The sequence below is a fragment of the Hemiscyllium ocellatum genome, chromosome 10 (assembly GCF_020745735.1).
Source record: "Hemiscyllium ocellatum isolate sHemOce1 chromosome 10, sHemOce1.pat.X.cur, whole genome shotgun sequence".
Lineage (NCBI taxonomy): Eukaryota > Metazoa > Chordata > Chondrichthyes > Orectolobiformes > Hemiscylliidae > Hemiscyllium > Hemiscyllium ocellatum.
This window is the reverse complement of record NC_083410.1, coordinates 13,454,003-13,473,451: the sequence shown is the minus strand read 5'-3', so window position 1 is coordinate 13,473,451 and position 19,449 is coordinate 13,454,003. Positions and strand designations below refer to the sequence as shown.

The following is a 19,449-nucleotide window of genomic DNA, read 5'->3' as shown; positions in this document are numbered from 1 at the left end:
TATTTGGAAGCACATGGTAAAATAAGGTTGAGCCGCATGGCTTTGTCAAGGGAGGCCATGCCTGACAAAACTGTTAGAATTTTTCTGAGGACTAAGCAAGATGGACAAAGGACAGCCAGTCAACGTGATCTATTTGGATTACCAGGCCTTTGACACATGCGCACAGGAGGCTGCTAAATCAGATGAGTCCATGGTGTTAGGTGCAAGGTGAAGGCATGAATAGAGGTCTGGCTAACTAGCAGAAGGCTTTTTCAGAGTGGCAGCCAGTGATTATTGCAATTCCGCAGGGATCACAACTATTCATATTATGGGTGAAAGAGAAAAGGACACTGATACTTAGTTTGCAGATGACATAATGATAGGTGGACAGGTTGTGTTGAGGAAGTGGGGAGGCTGCAGAAGGACTTGGACAGGCAATGAAGAGGTAGATGGAATACAATGTTGGTGCAGTACTTTGGTAGGAAGAATAAAAGCATAGGCTATTTTTTAAATGGGGAAAGGCTTTGGAAACCTGAAGCACAAAGGGACTTGAGAGTCTCAGTTCAGGATTGTCTTAAGATTAACATGCTCGTTCAGCTGGCAATTAGGAAGACAACTACAATGTTAGCATTCATTGCAAGAGGACTAGAATACAAAAGCAGAGATGCACTGCTGATGCTTGTAAGGCTCTGGTCAGACGGCATTTGGAATATTGCGAGCAGTTTTGGGCCCTATACCCAAGGAAGGATGTGCTAGCCCTTGGAGAGAGTCCAGAAGAGGTTTACAAGAACAGTCCCAGGAATTGAGGGACTTATCATATAAGAGCAGTTGTAGATTCTGTGTCTGCACTCAATGAAGTTTAGAAGGTTGAGAGGGAATCTGATCGAAACTTACAAAATACTGAAAGATCTGAGTGTGGAGAAGATGTTTCCACCAGTAGGAAAGACTAGGACTCAAGCGCACAGCCTTAGTGTGAAGAGGTGACCTTGTAGAACTGAGATGAGGAGGAAATTCTTCAGCCAGGGTCGTGGTTAATCTGTGGAACTCATTGTTGCAGAAGGCTGTGGAGCTCAAGTTGTTGAGTGTATTTAAGACAGAGATAGACAGGTTTTTGACGTGTAAGGGGATCAAAGGTTACAGGAAAAAAGCAGGAGCATGCGGTTGAGAAACATAACAGCCATGAATGAATAGGCCGAATGTCCTAAGTCTGCTCCGAATCCTACAGTCTTATCTAACATCTGTGGGCAGGGAAATTAAGTTAACAAATCTGTAATCTTTCATCAGATTAGTCAAAAATTACAATTATAATTTATTTTGAACAGGTGCAGGGATTGGCAGTAGGTTTGTGTGAATAGGGCGAAAGGAAGAACAAAAAGGAAGGTCTATGATAGTGTGGAGAACAGGACAGAGTAAGTGACTAAGACTCAAGTTTCAAGGTCAAAGAGAGTAGGAATTGGGACAAATTAAGGAATAAAAGATATATCCAGAGAGTGATGATCATTGTAGTTTGACCATACCGGAGAAGAAATATAAAAGAGAGTAAAAGAAAACAACATTGAATTCTGGAAGAGACTGGGATTTAAAATTATTGAATGCAAACTTGTTTGATTCAAGAAGGCTACCCAGTCGACGGACTGAGGTGTTATTCCTCAATCTTGTGGTTGCTTCAGTGGAACACAGTGGCAGGCTGAGGACAGAGATGAGCAAGGTGAAGAATTTAAATAGCAAGCAATAAGAACACTTCTCACAATACTTGCCGACTGAATGGAGGTACTCTGCAAAGTGGTCAGCAGGTCTGTGCTTGATTTGTGAGTGAAGCTAAACAAGAGCACAAGGCTAAGGTGATGCATAGATTATGAATCCTGCTCCATTATTCCAGAGTATTAGGTGCTTTTCCATTGCATAGAGCTCCCAATCCCCTGAGTATGTCCCATGAAATATTCATGAAGCAGCTTATTGTCTTGGCCTGTAGCTGATGGAAGTGTGATTGTTCACTAGTTAGCCTGGAAATAAAATCTTTGGCAGACAGAGTGGATCATGGCACCCTGACTGTCAGCATGCAGGCATTACTGAGGACACTACATGAACTGCTTGTAATGAGCATGAATGAGAATGTGTCCATTAATAATTGAGGTCTTCTATTTGATCAGAACAAATAAACCCAGGTGATACTGTCAGATGCATGAGACTTGGGATGTTACCATTGAACCACTTCCCAGGGTCTCTAATGTCACGTCAACCAGCTCAGCTAACCTTTCTGCAGAAGTTTCCCGAGCCTGTGGGATTTTGAAATTTGGGTCATCGTGTTTGGTTTAACAATGCATTTTAAATCAACATTTAACGACAGGTAGCAAGCAGCTACTTAACATTTTATGACTTTAATTTATCATGAACTTCTCTTGTATGAAACAACTTACATTTATAAAGCATCTTTAATGTCATAAATTGGCCCAAAGCAAATTACAGGGAAGTGGCTATTTGGTTGATGCTGTATCAGATAATAAAGTAGATGACCAAAAGCTTGGTGAAAGAAGCAGGTTTTAAACAGTTACTCAAAAAAGCAGAGAAAAGTGAAAGGTGGAGAGATTTAGAGAAGAAATTCTCAAGCATAACCACCAATGTTGGGAATATAATGGGGGAATTATTTTACTATTAGAAATTGGCTTTATTGCTTGTTCAAATTACTTGCCAGCTAGCAGGATGCTATCATATTTTTGCTGAAATTGCCTCATTGGAAATCTTGTATTTTGAACCAATTCACCTTTTTATCAGAAATACTAAAACCAAGCCATTCCATGACCACATAGATATCTAGACCATACGTTCCAATACTAAAATCGTACTTGATGCCAAGATGAAAGTGCTTCTGGATTCCAAAACCAAAGTTTCCAGTGTTACAGAAGCCTCTTCCTCAGTCATATTCCTGAGCAGTTAGACCTGCCTCTGAACTTGTCTCAGCTCTGGCACCTCAAATTCTGCAATGAACAGCAATCTTCTCATTGTTTCTAACACCAAATACCACACGGCATAGCAAGCTCTGGAGAACACTGAGGTCTGGCAAGTGAGTTGCTCCAACACTTTAGCAACTCTGGTGAATCTGTCAGCACGTTCACTGTACTAACATTCAGACATAGCTTCCTAATGAGGAGATCACAGAAAGGATTTTCTCTCTTTTCAACCACCATTCCCGCAGCAGCTCAACAGTGTAAAACAAATTCATTTTGAGCTTGTAAGTGTTGATGAATGCCTTGAACTCACCATTTGCAATAGCTGAAAACTGAACTCAGGTTAACTGCTTGGAAGGCAGCTACGCTCACCACAGGACCACCATTTCTGACTGCTAGGCTGCCAGAAATAGTACAGAATCTCAGAGGAATGTGGGACTGCAATTGGCAGAAGTAGGGTGAGGCAAAGCGGGATATGAAAACTAAGCACACAATCACACGATTCTAGAATATCTCCAACACAAAGATCCGGTGATCTCAACAGCAGCTCCATTCTAAACTGGTGATAGCCTTCTCTCGAACCTAGTCAGGGAAGATTCAGAAAGGTGATGGGCTCCCCTGCCAGCTAATCTAGGGTATCACTGAGTGCACGGGATGCCAGCAACAAAAAGTTTTATTTGTATAGCACCTTTAATGTAATTAGGGGAGAAAGTGAGGACTGCAGATGCTGGAGATTAGAGCTGAAAATGTGTTGCTGGAAAAGCGCAGCAGGTCAGGCAGCATCCAAGAAGCAGGAGAATCGACGTTATGGGCATGAGCCCGAAGAAGGGCTCATGCCTGAAACATCGATTCTCCTGCTTTAATGTAATTAAACAACTTAAGATGTTTCACAGGAGCCTTATGAGGAGTCAGCCACATGGGTCAAAAAGAGTGGCGCTGGAACAGGCACAGCACGTCAGGCAGCATGCGAGGAGCAGAGAGTCAATGTTTCTGGCTTCAGCTGTTCATCAGGTTGAAACATCAAATCTCCTGCTCCCTGAATACTGCCTGACCTGCTGTGCTTTTTCCAGCGCCACACTCTTTGACTCTGACTCACCAGCATCTGCAGTCCTCACTTTCTCCTACAGCCACATGAGTTGATATGAGCTAAATGGCTAACAATGTAGTCAGTCAGGTAGATTTTAAGAACGTTGAGGTACATATGTAGGAGGGTTTGCTCGTATGGACGGGAGAGTTCCAGGTCTTATGGCCAAGGTAGCTGAGGGATTTCTCAATGGCCAGTCTAAAATCTACCAATAATGATGACCTGGCTGATGAGGTCATTCCAAGTGCAGAGAAAGGGTGACAAGTGCGGATGAATACAACTAGTCATCACAAACATGATAAAATGAGAAGGGAGAGGAGAAAAGCGTATAAGACATTTCAGGAATGAAGGAAGTAAAATAAAATGGATTGCATTTTTTAAAAAATGGGATTTGGGCATCTGTTTCCCTTCTCTAATTGCTCTTAAACTTAATGGTTTGAGAGAAGTTCAGGAGTCAATCACATAGCTGTGTGTCTGATGTTCATGTCTAGGCTAGACAATGATATCAAACTTCCTTCCCTAAATCAAGTAATGATATTTGCAATGGTCACTATTATTGAGAGTAGCTTCATATTGCTGGTTTATTAATGGAATTGAAATTCCACATAGTTGACTTGAACCTATGTCCTCAGATCATTAGACTGAACCTCTGGGTTATCAGTCAAGTGATATTACTACTATGCCATCATGTTCCTCAAATATAATGTCTGTAGTTATAATTATACAGTGCCTCTGCATGTACTGACACACCATGTCCATTTACAATATTTTCACAAGTCAATTAAACACAATTGCTAAGTCCTTTAAAATCAAATTGAACGTTTTTCATTTTTTTAAATTGTGGCTTTGCAGCTGGCTACAGTTATGTCTCTGTAAATGAGTGTGAGATGATGAAACATTAGCACATTCAGTCTGACAGTCCTCCACTCAATGGCATTATCCTGTTTATTTAAAATAAAAGATGGAACAGCTTGCACCCTTTGACCTTCCAGATGTCCCAAAGTGCTTTACAGCCAATGAAGTGCTTTTGAGATTGTAGACACTCCCAGTCATAAGAGTCATAGGGTCATACAGCATGGAAACAGACCCTTTGGCCCAACTCATCAATGCTGACCAGGTTTCCAAAGCTGAACTGGTCCCATTTGCCTGTATTTGGGCAATATCCCTCTAAACCTTTCTTATCCATGTCCTGTCCAAATGTCTTTTAATTGTTGTAATTGTACTTTCCCCTACCGCTTTCTCTGGCAGCTAGATCCATATAGCTGTATGGACCCTCCTCTGTGTGAATAAGTTGCCCCTCAAGTACCTTTTAATTTTTTCTCCTCTCACCTTAAACTAGTTTTGAGCTCTCCTACCCTGAGGAAAAGACCTTAGCTATTCACATAATCTATGTCCCTCTATACAGGCATCCCTCAGCCTTCTATGCTCTCGGGGGAAAAAAGTCCCAGCCTCTCCTTATAACTCAAACCCTCCAGTTTCGGTAACGTTCTTATAAATCTTTCTGCACTCTTCCGAGTTTAATAACATCCTTCTTATACAGGGCAACCAGAATTGTACGCAATACTCCACTTCTGGCCTTACCAATGTCTTGCACAGCTGTAATTTGACGTCCCAACTCCTATACTCAATGTTCTGACCAATGAAGGCAAGTGTGCCAAATGGCTTCTTCAAGACCCTGTTTACATGTGACACCACTTTGAAGGAACTATGTCCCTGTTCCCTTCGGTCTCTTTGTTTGGCAGCACTCTCCAGGGCCTGACCATTAACTGGGTAAGTCTTGTGAAGGCTACTGCAGAAAGTGTCAGAGCACTTGGGAAACCACAGTGCAAAAAGAATCAAGAGTTTCAGAAGCGGAGGGCAAAAACATTTAACAAGGAAGGGAAAAGATTAAGGGTGTGTTTGGGTTGGGCAATATTAATAAGCATATGTGTTAATGTGTGAAAACCATCTTATTTCCGAGGTGGCTTCATAATATACTTTGTTAACTTCAGACACGAGACGGGACACTTTCATCTCAGTTGGGTCTGTTTAAGACATTGCTCTCCACTTCTGAACCTGTAGCAAAAGGTATTCCTTCATGGACAAGGTGTTATCTGTTCTCGGTGCTTAATATTCCACGATGCTTCCTCCTCATATTTCAGGAGCTGTCTGTGTTACATCATGCCCCACTGGGCCATTCTGTCAGTCCCATTCATTTAATTAGCTAATTACAACCTGCTGACACTAAACACTGAATACGGTGTTCAGAGGAAGATTTTTTTCAATTCAAATATTATTTAGCCCCAGTGAACATCTGATATCATTCCCTGAGGGTAGTGTGTGGTAATTGGTCCCTCCAACACAGAGAGGCCCTTGCTAATCTGCTTTGAGTTTTGGCAGAGTGTTGCCATCTGTCATTGCTTGTGTAGTCGGATTGCATAGCAGTGCAGTGACGGAATGATTGGTAGATAGCTGATGTCTGGGAGATTGTTGGTTTTACAGCGCAAACAACAACAATCTATATTTACATAGCGCTTTTAACGTCAAATGACCCCAGGCACTCCAAAAGAGTGTTGTAAGGTAGGATTTGACACCAAGCCACAGAAAGCAATATCAGGGCAGATGGCCACAAGTTTGTTCAAAGAGGAGGAGCATCTTAAACAGAAGCCAGGGAGGTTTAGACATGGAATTAGATTTTTCTACTACGGCGGCTTAAAGCACCAACAGTGTACGATTTAAAATGAGGGATACACAAGAATTAGACCAGCACAGGTAATCACAGAATTGTTATGGTGCGGAAAGGGACCATTTGGCCCACTGTGTCTGTACCAGCTCTCAAAATAAGCATCATGGCATAGAGATATTCACCCTATCTTTTCCCTGTAACCCTGCAGGTTATCCCTATTCAAATTATCCCCCAATGCCCTCCATAGTGCCTTGATTGAACCTGCCTCCATCACCCTTCCAGGCAGAACATTCCAGACCTAAACAACTCACTTTTTGTGAAAAAACTTTTTCTCAAATTGCATTCATTTCTGTTACAATTCACTTCAAATCTGTGCCCTCTCTTTCTTGTTCCTTATACGTGTGTGAGCAGTTTCTCCCTTTCAACTTTGTCCACATTGCTCATGATTTTGAAAACTTCTATCACGCCTCCTCAGCCTTCTCTCTCCACAGAGCACAGTCTCATCTTTTCCAATCTATCTTCAAAACTGGAGTCCCTTTCCTAGAAACAAGTTGGTAAACCTCTTCTACACCTTCTCCAATATATTCATATTTTTCCTAAAATGTGGCCTCCAGATCTGTACACAATACTCCAGCTGAGGTTTAACTGATGTCTTATTCAAGTTCAGTATACTTCCTCCAAGTAACGAAGCCTAGAGTACTGTATGCTTTATCAACTGCTTGGTTTACCTGTCCTGACACTGTCAATGGTGGATGCAGCTCCACACCCAGGTCTCTCTGCTCCTTGACACCCTTTAGAATCATATTATTTACTTTGTACAGTTTTCTACATTTTTTGATACCAAAATGTATCACCTCGCACTTCTCTGCATTGAACATCATCTGTCACCTACTTATCTACGTTCTTTAAAGTTCCGCACTGACCTCTTCACAATTTGAATGCTTTGTATTTTACATAGAGTTTGTATCTGTTCCCTGCATTCCAAGATCAAGATCATTAATATAAATCAGAAAATGCAAAAATCCCAATACCAACTCTAAAGGAGCCCTACAACAATCCTACCTCCAGCCTGAAAAGTATCTGCTTCCTATTAACTCAACCAATTTTGTGTCAACTCTGTTACAGTCCCTTTTATTCTGTGAACTGTAACTTTACTCACAAGTCTGTAGTGCAGCACTGTCTTGAACACCTGTTAAAGTCCATGTGCACCACATCAACAGCAACAGATGAGTTGTGGGTTGAGGCATTGAGTACAAAAGTTGGGCATTATGTTATAGTTGTATAAGTCATTGTTGGGGCCACAGTTGGAGTATGATGTACACTTTTGGCCACCCTGTTATAGGAAAGCCATAGTTAAACTGGAAAGAGTGCAAAAAATATTGCCTCTTATGCTCACATCCAAATCATTTATATAAATGATGAAAAGTAGTGGACCCAACACTGATCCTTGTGGACACACTGACCCTCTGAAGAGTAACCCAACGAGACCCCTTCCCTCTTTATCTACTTTTCCCCTGACAATGCACCTAACCTACACATCCCTGAACACTATGGGGCAATTCAGCGTGGCCAATTCACCTAACCTACACATCTTTGGACTGTGGGAAGAAACCGGAGCACCCGGAGGAATCCCACACAGATTTGGGTGTCATCAGCATACACAAAACACTGTGCTTTAGGATATTTTTGGTCAGGGATAGCTTGGAGCTGAGAAATAGAGGGGGGGGGGCATGGGTGGATGGAACACCAGAGGTGAGAACACCAGTGTGGAGACAGAAAGAGAAGCCTTTGCAAGTGATTCTCCTCACACGTTTAGACAACTAAGACTGAACCCAGTCACTAGCAGCTGGTAATTGGTGGAGAAGGTGCAGGAAGGTCATGAGGATGAGGTGAGAACGTTTACTCTTGTCAAATAGGATGTCAATTGTCACTTTGATAAGAGCCGCAATGTGCTAGAGCAGATTGCAGCTTTAACAGATTCAAATTTGGAGTTTCATGAATTCGATGGACATGAATTTGGGAAGCAATCAAGGACTTTGGGGAGGAGGGTGAGGTTCTGGATTGGTTTGTTACTTTGAGGAGTGGGTGAAGCAGCAGAGGACAGTACCTGAAGAGAAAATCACTAACTTTGGGACCAGGAGGGGAAATTGAATGGTCAACAGTTTAGTGGGACTAGGGTCAAGGGTCTCATGGACAAGATAAGCTAAGCTAGATCATGAGAGGAGATAGGAAAGAAACTAGAAACGAGAGCCAGGAGAGGAAGTTTGGCTGGATGGGCTAGTGGAGGGGAGAGACAGGGCAGAGGCACTTGATCTTTGTGATAAAGAAGTTCATAAATTCCTTGTGGTTGTTGTTAGAGGTGAGCACTGAAAAGAGGGGCCTTTAAGAAGATGGTTTTGCGGTGCAGAAAATAAACCGGGGCATATATCTTTGTATTCGAGAATGAGACTGGAAAAGTGTGCAGCTTCAGCAGATGACGGCAGAACCAGACGATGCTTCATGTGGATCAGCCAGACCTGACAGTGAATGACTAAAGCAGTTGCCCACTACAGTTGATACCCCTTGGAACTGAATGAAAGCCACAATAGGGAAAGGAACTGAGAGAAAGTGAGGACTGCAGATAGTGTAGAGGCAGCGTCAAGAAGTGTGATGCTGGAAAAGCACAGGAGATCGGGCAGCATCCCAGAGAAAGGGCCAGAATTAAGGGTTTGACTGGGAACTAGGGAATTAAAGGGTGGAGGTAGAGTTAAGCAGATCACTTAGCTGCAGAAATTGGGAAGGCAATGGCCTTAGTGGTATTATCACTGGGCTATCAACCAAAGAGACTTCGGTAATGTTCTGGGGAACTGCATTTGAATTATCACGATGGCAGCTGGTGGAAGTTGAATTTATTATAATTTGGAATTCAAAGTGTATCATCATGACACTGTTGTTAATTGATGGAAAAACCTCCCACCTGGTTCACTAATATCCTTGGGGAAAGGAATCTGCCATCCTTAACTGATCTGGCTTACATGTAACTGCAGATCCATAGCTAATGTGAGAGACTCTTAACTGCCCTCTGATCAATTAGGGATGGATGATAAACACTGGCTTAGCCAGTGATGCCCAAATCCCGAGAATGAATTAAAAATCATACATTGTGTGAACGGAGGCTGGTGCAATTTTGAAGGGACAATTCTAAATGAATTGGGAGATCATATTTTTCCAGGGGCAGAATCAGAATTGAGAGGGAAGAGGTGGATGTGGTATGGTACATGGTGAATGGTACAAAAATGTGGTCAGAGATTACCTTAATCTGTGATTAATATTGAACTTTTGTTTTGTTGGATGGTGCATTTTATTTCATCCCTAGGGGTGAAGGACATACTCCAAAACAACACAGAAGTGAAGGTCTTTTTTAAAAAAATATTTATGGGATGTGGGTGTCGCTGGCTAGGCAGTGTTTGTGGCCTGACCCTAATTGCCAGAGGGCAGTTGGGAATCAACCACATTGCTGTGGATCTGAAATCACATGTAGCCCAGACCAAGTAAGGACAGCAGCTGCAAATGTGTTGCTGGTCAAAGCACAGCAGGCCAGGCAGCATCTCAGGAATAGAGAATTCGACGTTTCGAGGATAAGCCCTTCATCATTTGATTCATGATGAAGGGCTTATGCTCGAAACGTCGAATTCTCTATTCCTGAGATGCTGCCTGGCCTGCTGTGCTTTGACCAGCAACACATTTGCAGCTGTGATCTCCAGCATCTGCAGACCTCATTTTTTACTTACAAGTAAGGACAGCAACTTCCTTCTTTGAAGGACATTAGTGAAACAGATGGATTTTTCTGACACCAAAAGAGAAAATGCTGGAAAATCTCAGCAGGTCTGGCAGGATCTGTAAGGAGAGAAAAGAGCTGACGTTTCGAGTCTAACTGACCCTTTGTCAAAGCTTAAAAAAAGGGAGAATTAAGGAGGTATTTATACCAGGCTGAGAGAAGGTGAATCATGGCTCCAGAAGCAATGGTAGCAATAAAGAGGTGATAATGACAGTGCATAGAGAGATTATAGGGATAAAAGCAAATTAGTACAGATACTGGAATCTGAAACCAAAAGAGAAAATACTGGGAAATCTCAGCAGGTCTGGCAGCATCTGTAAGGAGAGAAAAGAGCTGACGTTTGGAGTCAAACTGACCCTTTGTCAAAGCTGATTATAGGGAGATTAGGAGCTGTGAATGACCAAGGCTGAAGCCAGTGCTATGTGAGAAAATATGTGGGGGATGGGTGAAGCAGAGGCAAAATGGAAAACAGGGAAGAAGGGTAGCAAAGGGGGAGGAGGAGAGGAAAAAGGTGATGAGAGAGTGGGGAGCGAGAGAAAGAGAGACAATCAAGAAATTAGAGGTACAGAACAGTGAAAAAAAAATGAAAAAGCTAAATAAAATAAATGAAATAAAATTACGGAGCAGAATGAAAACAGAGGGGTCGAGATGGGACTTTTCTGACGATGGATTTATGGTTGTGACTAGATTCTTAATTCTAGATTTTTTTTGTTAAAAATGTTTTCAAATCATTTACAAAAGAAACTATTACAAAGTGATAGAGGTAGTACAACAGTGTCACATCACAATACCTATTATTACCTACCAGAACAAGCATATGTACTTAACTTAATTTAACGTTTACTTAATCTGATTGTAGTTTAGTTTAAGTTGAATTCAAGGTAAATTAAATTACATCACATTATTCTATTTCACTCACTGCACCTCCATTAAAGCTCCCACCCCTGGAAGCACCTGTCATTGTACCTATATTTTCCCAGCTTCCCCCTCCCAGGGCCCCACGGGCCGCCTACTCTGACTCCCACGGCTATACCACGGCCCTGGTTAATACTGCGTCTGTATAGTTTAGAAAGGGCTGCCATGTCTCATAAAACTGCTCCATTTTGTGATGCACCATTTTGTGCTCCATCACCAGCCTGTGCCATCCCAAAGACCTGGGGGTTTTTCTGACATCCAATTCATTAGATTGTTCTTCCTCACACAGTGCATAAGAATGTTACACAACCTCTTCCCGTGTTGCCCCAGAGAGGGCAAGTTTGGCAAGCCCAGGAGAAGAAATACCAGATCCATTTTGACTTCAATTCCCAGGATTTCCTTACTATGGCACTCCAGTATCTCTGGACCTTGTAACACGACCAAAAGCAGTGTGTAAGAGTGCCTATACTAATTTTACATTTGGGACATCCTGCAGACATTCCTCTCTTGAACTTAGCTGCCTCTCTGGTGCCATGTGAGCCCTGAGTAAATTTCAGGTTTTTAGTGAATTCATATTCCACCATCTGCCATGGCAGGATTTGAATTTGGGTCCCCAGAACACTACGTGGTCTCTGAATTAACAGTCCATTGCCACCCCTGTTGATTTTCCAATCAGCTCCCATAGCAAAACACTCCCCTCTGTCAATTAGGGTCAATGGTGAGATTGTGGAAGAAGTCGTCCATTTTCTGTATCTTAGGAAGCCTCCGCTTGTTGAAGAGAGACACAGGTGATGAAATTTATTATCGCCTCCAATGTTCTAGCACAGCCTTTGATGACTGAAGAATACAGTATTTGAGGACCTAGGTCTTAAGCTTGAGACCAAAGTCATGGTTTATCAGTCATGTGATCAACACCTCAAACTAGAAATGTCTGCCTTTGCAAGATGCTATGAATGAAGCAGCAAGAAAGGCAGTCTCAACAGCAGGATCTCTTCCAAGCCAAACTGGCCAGCATTGAGGTATTACTCAGACAAAACTTAATGGTAATGTCATGTCGAGTGTATGCTCCCAAGATTAATGTTACAGAATGAAATTCCTTTGTTATTTTTACTGCAATTTATTTTAAAGGAAGTTTCACATGATGCATTCAAAAGTTCACCTAGCAATATCTGCACACAATTTAAAACTCTCAATGTTATACATCAGAACTGCAGGATTCTTTTAATCTAACAAAGTTCAGTGAGGATACAGCACAGAGACAGATTGAGTATCGAGTTCCATTTAACAGTCAACCTCTGCTGAGTATAAAATAATGACAATTACTTTCCTCCAACAGCCAGACCCTCCAAAAGCATCGAAGAAAAATAACTGGTTGAATGGAACAGTCAGCAAGGTGTTTACATTTGAAAATTCATGATTGTCTCTAGTTATGAAAAGGTTCTCATAGTCGCTTAGCACGAACATTGCCTTTCTTCTGCGCCATGTACTGACTGATGTACATGATGCATATCTTAGCAGGTCAGTGATCCCTTCATTAAGAACAGGTGACATCCGATGTTTTGTGTTTTTAAATGGTTGCACAATGTATTCAGTATCATTAGATCTAATTACACCCCTGGTTAATTATACAACATGATTATTTACAACAGCTACATTGCTTGCTGAATTCCCACATTTCCCAGATGTCACAGTTATCTCCTTGCTGCATCTCTTCATGTCTGCATTTCAGAGAAAGTCAATGGGAGAGATATCAATAGCAGTTTTGCAGCTTTCTTACTGTCAGCACAACTTCATTCACTGACAACAGCTGGGTGACATAAAAGATGGACTCAACATAAAAGATGTTATTTACTGAATTGGCTGGAGACCTAGCATCGAGGTATGAACATTAATATTCACCTAAACCATTTGAAACATCTATTTTAGTGCCACGCTGCAGGTAATAGGTCAACTATACAGATGCTTATAAACAATCACCCAGTTATGTTGGTCAGCTCAGTGCAGTTTTGCATCCCAATATTTATATTCATTTGGAAGTGGAATGGACAATCACATTTGAAAGGGTTATGAATTTGATGTAATTTACATTATTGAATGTCAATGATTCTCCATGGAAGTATCGTATTTGGGCTGGGGGTGCTAATGTTTGTATTTTGTCTTTTGTTTGTATTCCCCCCATTCCAGCTCGCATGGTATTGGCCAGATGTAGGCTGATCAATAAGATTATTTTTATGGTTGTTCATGGGATGCAACCTTCACTGACTAGATCAATGAGTCTGTTGCTCATAGACTAGTTAAAATCTGCCCAAAGGTCAGGTAAGAGTCCACCATATTGCTTAGCTCGGGAGTCACATGTATGGCAGATCAGGTAAGGAGATCAGTTTCTTGCCTTAAAAGATATTAGTGATCCAGATGGGTTTTTACAACAACTGACAGTGGTTACATAGTGACCATTAACCACCTTTTCATTACATTCAAATTTCATCATTTACCATGACAGGATTCAAACTCATGTCCCCAGACCATTGGCCAGGCCTATGTTCAGATTAACTGGACACAGTAGTCTGATTTGCAAGTTGATATAAAAGGTTTAGCATTCTCCTTCCTTAGGAGGTTTCACTGCTGCTCTGTGAAATCCCAGATGTTCATTTCGGCCGGCCAAACACAAATAGATCTATTAATATTCATTGTTTATATAAACTACAGTCAGGACCAAACGCCCTAGACCTTTTAGATTTTGAATCTGTTTAGTTTACCTTGAGGATCATTGATTTTAATGGTCAGAGATGGCAAAACAAATTTGAACTAGGTTAGAATGTCAGACATGGTGCAGGTGGTGATGGACTTGCTGCTCTGTTAGCAGGTTGTGTATGCCAGTATGATCCCAAAGTTTTCTGTGAATTAACAGGGGGGGTAAATGGTTTCCAGAGGTTCATTGGAATGTAGCTTTAAGTCCACAATTAGAGCAGATGGTTTTATTGAATGGTACAGCAGGGCTCGAGGGGCCAAATGTCCTGCTTCTAAATGACATTTTCATAATAAAGTTGATGCAGTAATGATGGAATGCTGAACAGTTGGAGGTATTACTTTCAGAAAAGGTTCTAAACAGATGCACTATCTCATTTCTGAGATGGACCTAAAATACTCTGTTTCGAAACAGAGCAGCAGACTTCTTCTAACTACGTTAGTCAATATTTGTCCCTTCATTAACAAAATTAAACAAATGAGGTTGGTTGTGGGAGACGTTTATATGCAAATCTTGTGCTCTATTTTCTACAGTTGGACAGAAGGGTCTGTTTCCATGCTGTTCATCTCTATGACTATGACTCTATAACATGGCAAAAGTGACTTAACTTGCAGGAATTGGTTAGGATTCTTTTGGAGTACTGAGTGCCATTCTGATCTCCCCTTTATAGCAAAGATGATGTTAAATTTGAAAGGGATCAAAAAAGATTTACAAGGTGTTGCTGGGATTCAAGAGTTCGAGTTGTAGGGAGAGGCTGACAAGGCTGGGGCTATTTTCCCTGGAATATCAGAAGCTGAGTGGTGACCTTATAGAGTTTTATATAATCATAAGGGGCATGGATAGGGGTGAATAGCCAAGGTCTTTTTCTCAGGATGGGGAGTCCAATACTAGAGGGCAAAGGTTTAAGTGAGAGGGAAAATATTTAAAAGGGACAACGTTTTCATGGAATGAACTGCCAGAGGAATTGGTGCAGGCTGGTACAACTGCGACATTTAAAAGGCATCTGGATGGTTACACAAATAGGAAGGGTTTAGAAGGATATGGACCAAATGCTGGCAAATGGGACTAGCTTTATTTAGGATAACTGGTCAGTGTGAACAAGTTGGACCGAAGGATCTGTTTCTTAGTTGTACACCTCTATGACTTTAGAAAGTATTCCACTGATCCAGAATTTATATTAGCTTATTCCTTATCCGTCAGCTGGCCAATAATGGACAAGGTCAATGTGATATTTGGGACTTGGTTGAACAATGTAACCATCTGTCTCCTTAACCAATGCATTTTAATCATGGCTGTTGAGGAAGAAGAAAGATATTTTTAATCAACTTGTCAAGTTGAGTGTTATAACATACTTCAGAGCAGGTGGAACATGAACTTGTGTCTCCTGGCTCACAGGTTGGGCCATTTCCACTGCAACACAAGAGCCCTTTGAGGGAGAAAGAAAGAAGTTGAATTAGATTCAAATCAGATGCAGAAAAAAAGAAAGAAAAATTCGATTAAGATAAAAAGAGAGAACAGAAATAAATACTAAGGAAGTATTTATGATTATGAAAATCTCCAGGAACAATTTACTACTATGGTAATGATTCTCCATGTTTCCACAGTTTAAATTGTTCCTTTTCAGAATTTGAAAGTTTGAGTGGTCACTATAAGTCCTGACATTAAGTGGGTTGTGATATTATGAAATACCAGCCTTAATTTTCTGTTGTGAGTTTAATTAAGACATAAAACACAAATGTCACAACTTTGTGAAATGTGCAGGTATGTGACAAAGACCAAGGAGGCTATTGGCAGAACACTGCAACTTGTGGTAATTTGCAACTCAAGATGCAAATCTTTCTTTTGGCAAAAGTTGCCCATTTATTTACATGCCAATACAAGTTTGAGCCGTTGAACGGTTGTTTTCCCCACAAATTCTAGGCCAATTTTAAGATGGACTGAAAGATCCTAGAAGCCTTAACAACTGTGTGATGTGATCCTGGATTCAGGGAGTTCAGTCTCCTCCACTTAGCAAATTGTTTAAGAACATAACTGAATTAATAGACAGGCTGGACAGCAAATAGAAATTCCTGTTTGGTGGAGACCCAGACCTTTGGGCTTTTAAATCAGGTTAAGGAATGAGTGGAGAATTAACTAGCCTACTTTGTAATTGACTTGGCAGTAAAGGTTAGATGGTGTTGATGACAGGAAGGTAGCAGCAAGTAGTCTTTTTTTAATGTGTGTCTATTCTGGCACTTGCTGACATAACAACATTTATTAAGCACGAAGAGATGAAGCTGAACAGTGAATTATATATATTTTTGAAGTTGTGCTGGATCCCAGAAATAACCTTTCTTTTTATTCATTCATTCACAAGATGTTGGAATTGCTGACTAGGTCAGCATTTATTGCCCATCCTTAAACTGGTCAGAGGGCAGTCAGGAGTCAACCACATTGCTTTGGGCCTGGAGTCACATGTGGGCCAAATCAAGTAAAGAAAGCAGGTAGGTGTTGAGAAACAATGGGTAGTGGTTATATGGTTGCCGTTCGGCTAACTTTTAATTTTCGATTTTCTTTTTAAAATTGAATTCAAATTTCATCACCTGTCATAGTGAGAATCAAACTCATCTTCCCAGAACATTAGTCTGGGGCTGTGAATCACTAATGACACTACCACCACCTCCCCTCACTCTAGCAGACTCTATTATGAAACCTTTCTACTGCTTCCTTCCCTTTATCAACCGTGTTTTTAACTGTGAGAAAGTGAACTGTAATTTGATGCAGTTAAGAATTAGTACAGGTGTCACAGAACAGAAGAAATAGGAACCAAAAGTTCCCGTACAATCCTCAACACCTTCATAAGCTGAGGAGTCAAAAATCTCTGCATCTCAGTCTTGAATATATTCAACAACTGAGCATCCACAGCCCATTGGGGTACAGAACTTCAAAGTTTCACAATTTTCTAAGACAAGGAAGTCTTCCTTATCTCAGCGTTAAATGGTCAACTTGTTATTCTGACACCATATCCCTGTTCCAGACCTCCAACCAGAAAAGAAACTCCTACCATCTACCTTAGCAAATTCTTCAAGAATTTCATGTGTTTCAATTTAATCACTTCTCATTCTTTGAAACGTAAAAGGGATTGCCCTGCTGTTTTTATCCAGTCGGGCCAATATCTGTGAAGGCTACAGGCCCAAAACAACATGGCTGCCCCATAAAGTCTGCCTAAAATGGCTTTGGAGTTGCACAGAAATCCCACAGCGCTGTTCAAGTGAGGAGGCCCAAGCCACATGGCAGAAAAGGTGATTAGAACTATTGAACTATTGAGGCCCGTCTGTCCTCTTAAATCATCATCATGTTGTGGTTTGTGGGATCTTGCTGCACACATTTCCTACTTTACTTCAAAAACAAAACTTCATTGGCTGTAAACCAGTTTGGGATTCTTACCTTCACTGTATTACAATGTATTTGCTCAGTTAGACAAGTGGTTGACACCATTTTGGACGAAGACAATGAGGTAGCATGGCTTTTCAATGAGGTTTTACGGTACGCTCTGTTAGAGTGAAGGGCGATAGTGGTGGAACAGTGACAATGTCATTTATCTAGTAATCCGTAGCCTTAGGAGAACATGGGTTGAAATCCCAATGTAACAGATGGTAAAATTTGAAATTTTTAAAAATCTGGGACTAAAAGCCAGTCTAACGGTGACCATGTAACCATTGTTAATTTTTGTAAAGGCCCATCTAGCTCACTAATGGCCATTCCTTTAGGGAAGGAAATCTACCATCTTCACCTGGTCTGGCCTACCTCTGACTCCAAACCTATTGCAATGGGGTTAATTCTTAACTGCCCTCTGAGCAATTAGGAATGGGCTATAACTTCTGACATGGGATGCAGACATCACTGCCTATGAATGAATAAAACAATATGGTGTGGAAGTAAATGATCTAGAATGGCAGAACAGGAGATGAATTACTAATTAGTAATCCTCTGGATTACTAATATAATCCTATCAATTTGTAAATCCTTCTGACCTACATCAATTGCAGGTGGGCAGAGCAGCAGAAATTCCTGATCAGCCATACAATGGCAAGAACACTTGAGTATTTACCATCACAGTATAGTGTCAGGCTAAAACAGACATGTAAAAAGCATGTTGTCACTATAACTCTGACTTTGAGTAAGCCATCACATTCTGTTGTATTTCAGGTCCCCCTTTCTCAAAAGCTCTGTGACATATTTATGCCTGATGATGTGGGAAATAATGAAATAGTTTGAAGTGGAAGAAACATTTGTGTTGGATCCATTGTTGCACCCATTTTAAAAGTACTGAAAGCATTAAGCAGAGTGACAGCTTATTGTGTTGTGTGCAATCAATGTGAGAAATGTGACTGATAACAAATGCAGTTAGAATAGGAAAGGGAGATAAGCAGGTGGGAGCTAGAGCAGTGTTGCAATTAGATCCCTTTCATACACACTCAACTTGACGCACCTTATCTAGGTGAAACAGTAAGCATGTCAGAGCAAAGAGAGAAATATTAACCAAATCAAATTATGCTTACAATTCTTGTTATCAGACAGAGAAGAATAATTTACAGAATTAATCTAAGTGCACACCTGTTGCCCTGGTAAATGCTTTAATCTCCCTTAACTGCAAAACAAAAAGGCACCCGATTCAAACATTCACCTCACAATTACAAGATTATGAGCAGGTTAAATGTGTAACATTTCAAGGAAGGCTAGTCAGGGGAATGACACAATCATTGTTCTCTTTGCTTTGCTTACTACAATAGCTTATATTTTGCTTCAATATAAAGTGGTTTCCGAGACAGAGCAATACAGATGAGTCTGAAGCATGTCTCGGCTTTTGTTGGCTGTAAATTTGTGAGGTGGCAGAGGTCCTGAATTTTTATAAAATTCGTTTATGGGATGTTGGTGTAACTGGCTGGGCCAGCATTTATAGCACATCCCTAACCTCCTTGAGAAAGCAATGATGAGCCGCCTTCTTGAATTGCTGCAGTCTATTTGGTGAAGGGACATCCACAATTTTGTGACGGAGTGAGCTCCAGGATTTTGACTCTGCAACAGCAAAGGAACAGCAATATATTTTCAAGTCAGCATGGTAAGTAGCTTGGCAAGAGGAACTTGCAGGTGATGGTATTCCCATGTTCTACTAACCTTATCCTAAATGGTACAGCTTCAGGATGTACAGGTTGCAGTTGAAAGATCCTGGGTGGGTTGATGTAGCGCACTCCCCTGATGTCACAAGGTTGCTACTGTCCATCTGTTGTACAGGAAGCAAATGTTTAAATTGGTGGA

The 19,449-nt window shown here is 41.1% G+C and overlaps 1 protein-coding gene and 1 pseudogene across 1 annotated transcript in view; both read right to left on the bottom strand.

Moving 5' to 3' along the window:
• Nucleotides 1–2,660: 2,660 nt before the first annotated feature.
• Nucleotides 2,661–12,888, bottom strand: LOC132819341 (large ribosomal subunit protein uL5-like; annotated as a pseudogene).
• A 180-nt stretch (nt 12,889–13,068) lies between these two features.
• The window catches only part of LOC132819655 (endoplasmic reticulum membrane-associated RNA degradation protein-like), a 55,943-nt gene continuing 49,562 nt past the window's right edge, over nt 13,069–19,449 (bottom strand). The window contains exons 17-18 of the mRNA XM_060831271.1: nt 15,504–15,577; nt 13,069–13,123 (exon numbers count right to left, since the gene is read on the bottom strand). Of these exons, the coding sequence (XP_060687254.1) occupies nt 15,541–15,577 (37 nt within the window). The 3' untranslated portion in view covers nt 13,069–13,123; nt 15,504–15,540. The remainder of the gene's footprint in view (nt 13,124–15,503; nt 15,578–19,449) is intronic.